Source organism: Manduca sexta, chromosome 7 (assembly GCF_014839805.1).
Source record: "Manduca sexta isolate Smith_Timp_Sample1 chromosome 7, JHU_Msex_v1.0, whole genome shotgun sequence".
NCBI classification, from domain to species: Eukaryota; Metazoa; Arthropoda; class Insecta; order Lepidoptera; family Sphingidae; genus Manduca; species Manduca sexta.
In genome coordinates this window covers 12,200,897-12,208,530 of record NC_051121.1, presented here as the reverse complement: position 1 = coordinate 12,208,530, position 7,634 = coordinate 12,200,897, and the positions used below count along the sequence as shown (strand labels likewise).

At 41.6% G+C, this 7,634-nt stretch overlaps 1 protein-coding gene across 1 annotated transcript; it reads left to right on the top strand.

Annotated features, from left to right (window-relative positions):
- The first annotated feature begins 1,944 nt into the window (after positions 1-1,944).
- LOC115449038 (prostatic acid phosphatase-like) lies at positions 1,945-6,843 on the top strand. Its single transcript, XM_030176727.2, has 7 exons — positions 1,945-2,058; positions 2,182-2,292; positions 2,581-2,817; positions 3,127-3,306; positions 3,563-3,719; positions 6,132-6,343; positions 6,697-6,843. Exons 1-7 carry the CDS (start codon positions 1,945-1,947, stop codon positions 6,841-6,843), a joined length of 1,158 nt encoding a protein of 385 aa, XP_030032587.2.
- The last annotated feature ends 791 nt before the right edge of the window (positions 6,844-7,634 follow it).

Genomic DNA, 7,634 nt, shown 5'->3' with positions numbered 1-7,634 from the left:
GCCAAGATGGGAACCTTGCGGGACTCCAGATGTCGCGTAGAATACTTTAGATTCGAAACAATTGTTAATTTTTTTATTGTTGTTTAGCATTCACTTGCTTGCAAAATAGTTAATACATAAATTTTATGTTCCCATATGAGTGTATAACCCTTTCAGGAATAGGGTACTGGACTCATTTTTGTTCTTTACTATTATCAAATATTTACATAATATAAATTATAACACAGAAGGAATTATTAAAATCCGGTAAAAAATTAACAAGTTATAAGTCTTTGAATTTCGGTGGAAGGGGTAATTAACAAGAAACAGAAAAGAGACGAAATATCCACATGTGGCGTCATCGGGAATTACGACGCGTGCGAAAAAAAGAAATGAAGCGATAGCCCCACATCGCGCCCACTTATGCACGTTACAATATTTTAAATATGAATTACTCACTCATATTTTAACCAATTGTTATGCAGTTTTCGCAGGAGTGCTTCTTTTTCGTATTATTAACCATTACATATAGAATAATGTACAAAATCAAGCATAGGCCGGTTCCCTATTATGTAGTAGTATCTGATATTCTCGAGCAATCAAATATAGTAAACAAAATTGACAAAACAGTCCACACAGGCATATATTATAATTAAACCCTAACTGACGGTTATCACTCGACTCCTCGCGCAAAGTTCTACACACTACACGTGCTACATCTGGCCGCTGGCCCGGGTCCACCGGGTCACATTCCCTTGACTGCGGAATAGTCACGGACGTAGGTGATCAGGTTGTATATATATAATATATATTTTTGATAGTAATATTTTGCAGTATCACTTAGTCTCGTGGACGAGTGAGAGGTGATGTTAGCGAGGGGAGACGTATGGCTTAGAGCGTTGAGCTCAGTTTCTACCACCATAATATTATATCCCTTAATTAGTGGAGCGAGCGAGGACTAAGTATCTGTCTCCACCACCAACGCGAGGTGTGGCGCCTCCTTTGCTGTGACAGCGGGGGCCATAAAGTTTTCTTTTTTGATGTTAAACAGAGCTCAGAAGCTCCGTAGTATCGGAGGATGAGTGTTGTAAAATCGTAACACTTTTTTTAGAATAGTTAAACTTTAATCGAAGAGTTCCAAATTTAAAATTCTAACATTCTGCCTCATTTTACTCTCATTTAGTTCGAGCACTAACCTTCTTACTTCTTTTTGTTGTTGCGAAAAAAGTGACTTATGACTACCGCCCAGCCTTTGTAGGGGGCGACTGAGCGGTTATGTTGGGATCACCATGCCTTACGACCCGGCGTTGAGCCACCTGGATTTGCTGATAACCTTTAGGCGACCGCCGGGTCGAGTCCTTAACCTTATATGCAACGCACGGCATACCAACCAAAAGTCCGTGGTGGTCCCCTTCGGCGCATTAGGGAAGGGTACGGGCTTCCTTTGACAGAAATGTCTAAGTCAAAGAGAATTATAATATATATGGAAAGTCTAAGTCGTCGTCCGCACCCGCCCCTTTGCGGTGCCGCCTGGTGCGGCCGTCTTCTATGGAAGGGGGGCTCAGAAGCACCCGCGCAAACGAAGGACGCTCTCGGCGTCAACGGCAGCATGAGGCCTATCTTCCCCGCTGCCGTCCATCCCGGAGGTCACCTCAATGTGCGAAATGTACACAGCGTACACGAAGTGCGGACGACCCCCTGATGGCCCCTATACAAATGCACCACACACCTAACGTACAAATGTCAGATCAATATGCGCGGAACTCCAAATAAATTTAATCACTTCAAGCGTGTGTCATTAATCGCTCACTAATCCCGATTATAATCCGCTATAAAACATCGCCGCAAGTTCTATGCGCAAGCGCGGCCACAGCGGCGAGTATAAAACTTGTCGAGGCACGAGACCGCGACGCACAGCACTTTGCAACCCTGTCACCAACCACCACTAGCCTCCATCATCGCAGCATGGCCCTCCACTTGAACTCTTTGCTGACGCTAGTAACCGTAGCGGCTCTGATCGCAGCGGAAGCGCTCGCCGACGAAGTCCTCGCTGACAGCGAACTCGTTCTTACGGTCTTGGTGAGCGATTATTTAAACTATTCATCTTAATTCATAGAAGCGTGGTGCAAAAGCAAAGATCTTGCTTGTGGTCTTCGTTAGTTAAAAGGGTTAATATAATTTCAATATCTTTTGAACATACAGGTTCACCGGCACGGAGACCGCACGCCCGTGCAGGGCTCGCTAGAATTGAGTAACGACGTGGACGCACTGCGAAAGGCCTCCGAGCCCTACGGCTACGGACAACTCACCAATGTAAGTATCTACTGCGACCATTATCACATGTCGTATGGCACTCAGATTTATTCCTTGTAGAAACATAAAACAAACAACTTTTGGAAATACTTAATTTTCAAAATCGGCCGTTACTAGATTTACAACGCGCTGTCGAAATAAGAACTTGACTATTGAAAAATGCGTAGTAAACCAGCGTGGTCCATTAATGATTTTTTTAACCCATTTATAAGAAAAGGAGAGCTTTGTGTTGGAGTAACATAACAAGCCAACACTACAGCTGTTATAACACGATATTGAATGATGCAGGTGGGCAAGCGAACCGCGTACCGGCTCGGCCAGTCCATACGCAAGCGTTACGGCAGCCTCATTTCCGCGCATTACAACTCGTCCGAGATCTACATTCGTTCGACGGACTCCACGCGCGCCCAAATGACCGTGCTCACCGCCATGGCGGCCGTGTACCCCGCCGGTGATGACAACTGGAGCGACTCTCTCCCCTGGCAGCCCACCCCCTACACCATGGTGCCTACTAAATACGACCCCGTAAGTGACTCCGCCCATGCTCAGACAGAGCCTGACTTTTCTCAAACAAACCACTATGAATAAAATGCGTCTAATAAGTGTCATCGGAGGTTTATGGTGGATATTGCGCTGCACAGTGGAGGGCAATGTGTTTATTGTTTTTCATATCATTGGATGTGTTAAAGCTAGATTGTGAAGCTGTTGATCCTTAAATAAACAGATTAAACGCCGCTGAGGCTGTCCAATATTTTGAACCTTATGTGTGGTAACAAACATAAGTTAGTTTTACATGTGTTGTACGCAACGAATAAGAGGTATCTTTTGTCGTAGAACCTCGCCATTTCAAACTGCCCCCCGGTCGTAAAAGCTTTCGCCAGCAAGATGTCGTCCACCTCAGCGGCGATGGAGCGCTACACGGACGTGTTGAACCAGTGGTCGGAGCTGATCGGCACCAACATCACCGCAACACCAGTGCTCGCCTATGGCTACTACGACGTTTATAAAAGTCAGGTGGGGCTCTACATATATAACATGATATAACTGTGATTATTTTTCGTGGGGAAAGGTGTCAATTATAACGAACAGGATGGCTATTATCGTACTTAAACAATCATGATGAACTCGTCCTGACTGGTTAATGTGTAGTATTATATAAATGATATGTGCTCGGACGCTATATTAACAGCCTTGCCAACATTAAAAGAAAGGAATAAGGACCAACAAATAGAAGGGGGTGTTTAGACGTCCGCAAAGTCTCTTTTTCCAGAACAGCATGACTCGTAATAACGACAGGAATTTACAGATCAGCCTCGGCGTGCCGCTGACCGAGGAGTTGCAGGCGCTGCTGCCGGAAATCAAGGAAATTGCTGGCGCAGCCATGGACGTCTTATTTGGTGATGACGACTACGTGGCGCTGGAGGCCGGTGAGTCTTGACGAAGCGCTTTCTCATTCTCTTTCTTTTTACTCACGCCGTAACTCGCAACGTACATTTCAAATTACATTCATGGTATAATTTAGAGGAACGCGAAATGCTGAATAATATTAAAAAGCTTTATTTATTTATAATGAATAATATGTAAATTGAGAGTCTGGAGAATTTTTAGACTACCTTGGAACCACGAAGTCACCTGTTTAGAATTTTAATTTAAAGTAGAAAATTTAACTCATAATTCATAGAACATAAGTTTTTCACTTTACACAAAAAATTTTAATAATTTTCATTAAAGTTACGAATCCGATGTTTTTAGCAAAAAAGTACATTTAATGAAAATTTTGTTGCAACAATAAAATCTTCTACTTAAGAATCTTCTACTTTAAAAAAATATATATTTGATTGTTCAAATAGAAATTGTTTAAAAATTCAGAAAAATATTCATAACTCAAAAACTATGAAAAATCGCGAAACATATATGGGGATGATTCGGATACCCCAAGGGTTGCTCTATCTATGTAACACTGCTTGACACTATTTTTGGGACAACCTGTATATTCTGTCTCATGCGTTATGAGATAACGAAAATAAATATGTATATAATTTGTAAATCGCATCTTAACCAATAATTGTTATTTTTACTTTAAATGTATATACCAAAAAAAGATACGATAACTCATTACGACAATAAATAAAAATAATTCTCAACACAATGTACCTACTTAAAAAAACGTCAACTATAGTGTCCGAAATGGAACGTGTGCCACTGATTATGACAAATCTAGTTTAGATGCGTTCACAATGAATGAAAAATTATGAGGAAACTAGTTTTTTATCTTTATGATAAATATTTTTTCCGGCCCGAATAAAATTAATTGAATTTTGTAATTTAAAAGGCAGTGCCTATTTTTGGACATATCAATCATTAAGGGTCGCGACACATTTTGGTCAGGTCGTATTTGGCTATAGTTCTTTCAAGGCCATTATTAAAATCTATGATCATTTTGTCAGTGCGCGAGGACTCTGTTTTAAAATGCCAAGGAGATCTGAATTAGGTCGTCGAAGTCAATCAAATGTGCGACGAGCTACCTTACCTGTAAACCGCACTAACGACTAGCGAGACACATAATGATAAACTGCATTCCACAGTAAATAATAATGAAAAGATAGGCTTAGAATGGAATGAATTCGAGCACACTAAACACAATAACAGTGAGCACGACATACAGTGTTCCTATAAACAACAAGCACAAGTAGCATTCCATACGACGCGGAAATTGATTACTGCGCCGACCAATCCGTAACAAGTGGGGACATGACAACGATTACTTAATATTGTGAAGCGTTAAAATACAACGGTGAATCTACGCGTTGGTGGTAAAGTAAAATTTCCATAATTGGTCCCACCACCAGATCCATGAAGGTGATCCATGATACGAAATTCACCGGGTCATGTAGTATAACTGATGAATATAAAACCTACATAATATTAATATAGGTATTACATGCATACCTACATACATTCATAAATACATAAATAATATTATACATATATGGTATTAACTGAAACTATAGAGGAAATTCTGCCAAACTATCAAGGAGTAGTTTCCGAACTCTCGTTTTGAAACCAACCATGTAGTGGTGGATCTTACTTTGAATGGGAACGCGTTCCAGAAAAAGGGACTGGGCGTAGAAAGAATAATAGATAAAGTCAGATGTGTGTGGAGGAAATTTAAGAAGGATATTATGTGAAGTGCGAAGATTCCCGTTGTGGTTACCACCGAGCTAAGTGTGGAGATAGATAGGAAGGTGCCAGGGGAGACTTGGGAAGCGAAAAAAATGTAGAAAGTGCACGCTATTTACGCCGCTCTCAGATTGGTAACCACTTCAGCTGGGAGCAATAGACGGAAACGCGATCGTATTTGCGAAGGTTGAAAATGAACCGAATGCAGTTATTGAAAAGACGGATAAGTTTATTGAGTTGATCTGCATTCAGGTACAAAAAGCACACATCACCATAGTCGAAGAGCAGATGGATTAAGGCTTGCACTAGCATTGTTATTCAAACAAAATTTTATTTTAATCTTAAAATTTAAATAAATTAATAATTTTTTAACCGTGAAACACAAACACCCTCATTTTCCTTACTTCTATAATATTAAGAATTTTGTCTCTATTTTTTTTTTTATAAATTTGATCATTTAATGTGCAAAGTAGACGAAATTAAGGATTTACTTCATTCCAATCCTCATACAACTTATAAAATCTGCATTTGACCTAATTTTTGCCCCTAAATTAGACCATGAAATTCGAAGTAGTATATTTTACAATACATTTAGCTATTCGATAGGTGGAGACTGGCGTGATGGAGACTTGACTTATAACTGTGATATGATGTTGAAGGTGTGTACATGAACGACGTCATCACGGCGATGACCTCGGCAGCAAGCGGCGACGTGTCGCAGCCCCTGCGCATCTACTCCGCGCACGATACTAACGTGTACCCCGTTATGGCGGCGGCGCGCATCACGCCGCGTCAGGGCGTGCCACCATACTGCTCTTCATTCGCGCTGGAACTGCGCAAGCGCACTGATACTGGTGATTATGTCGTGCTGGTGAGTACTACAGCAGTGGATGACATTACTGCCATGTACACAGGTTAATATTATGACTGCCTCGGTGGCGTAGTTGTATTGCATGTCCGGTACAATAGCGCTCTGAGGTCCAGGGTTCGAATCCCGGGTCGGGCAAAGTGATATTTGGGTTTTTCTGCTCAGTATCAGCCCGGAGTCTGGAATTTGTGCCCGATATGGCGATAGGCTCGCCCCCTATCACATCATGGGACGGAACATACTTGGCGAAAAGTGGGTGCCCTAGTTGCGCCTCTGCATACCCCTTCGGGGATAAATGCGTGATGTTATGTTATTATGTATGTAATATTATGTCACACGTTGTTGTTGTGTCGCAGCCGGTGTACCAGAGCTCGCCGGACGCCGAGTTGATGTACCTGCAGGTGGAGGGGTGCAGCGCGCTGCTGTGTCCGCTCGACGAGTTTGTCTCCATCACGAAGCCCTTCGTGCTGGATGAGGACACGTGGCGCCAGAAGTGCGCCTAAACCGACGACTCCAGCATCGCTCAAGTGCTTAATGACAACGCACTTATTTATTATTGTTGTAATTAAACGTGATTTTACATGTTTTGTATTGTGATTTACTCAGATTGATCACTCAGTATATTAATTATAATTGTACAACAACTTTACATAGTTAAAACAGAGTACGGTCTTGAGAATATAAAGCCAGGTGCACAAAGCTGGCAAACGCACAATCTCTATAATATGATTACCTCCAACACTCTCTCCAAACTATAGCGTTCTTAACATTAATAATTTTACTCATAGTAATGGGACATTTTCACAGTGGCACTGCATCCAGCCATAAACTCTGTCTCAGTAGTAGAAAGTGCTATAAACTGTTAACGCTGACTGGCCCATGTTACCGCAACACCATTCTTGTTAAACACATATCCTGTCATGGATCTCCCAGTTTCAGTTTCATTATTATATTTTGTGTTTCACGCGTGTAGTGTAGACCATAATGTTTTGTGGAGTTTGTGGGTTATTCGGTATTAGACCACTAATGTTGTATTAGTGTGTTGCCTCTATAACTCCTTCACTTGACTATCAGAAGGCTGCATAAATAAAATTCACCAAATAAAGGATAAAGTCTATATTGTCCACCACTTTTACATTTGTTACTTTAGTTACTACTTAGTACTTAGAATGTGTACGGTACCCAACGGTCTAGTATGGCTTAGCGTGGCGGGTGACTGGAAACGACTGACTGCCGCTGTCGGGCACACTCCCGTGCAGCTACAAAATGTACGTTCAGCAAAATATAAATTACA

Coding starts and splice junctions, on each gene's coding strand:
- LOC115449038 (XM_030176727.2), top strand. CDS start 1,945: ATGGCCCTCCACTTGAACTCTTTGCTGACGCTAGTAACCGTAGCGGCT. Junction 2,818..3,126: donor TGCCTACTAAATACGACCCC/GTAAGTGACTCC, acceptor CTTTTGTCGTAG/AACCTCGCCATTTCAAACTG. Junction 3,307..3,562: donor ACGACGTTTATAAAAGTCAG/GTGGGGCTCTAC, acceptor CTCTTTTTCCAG/AACAGCATGACTCGTAATAA.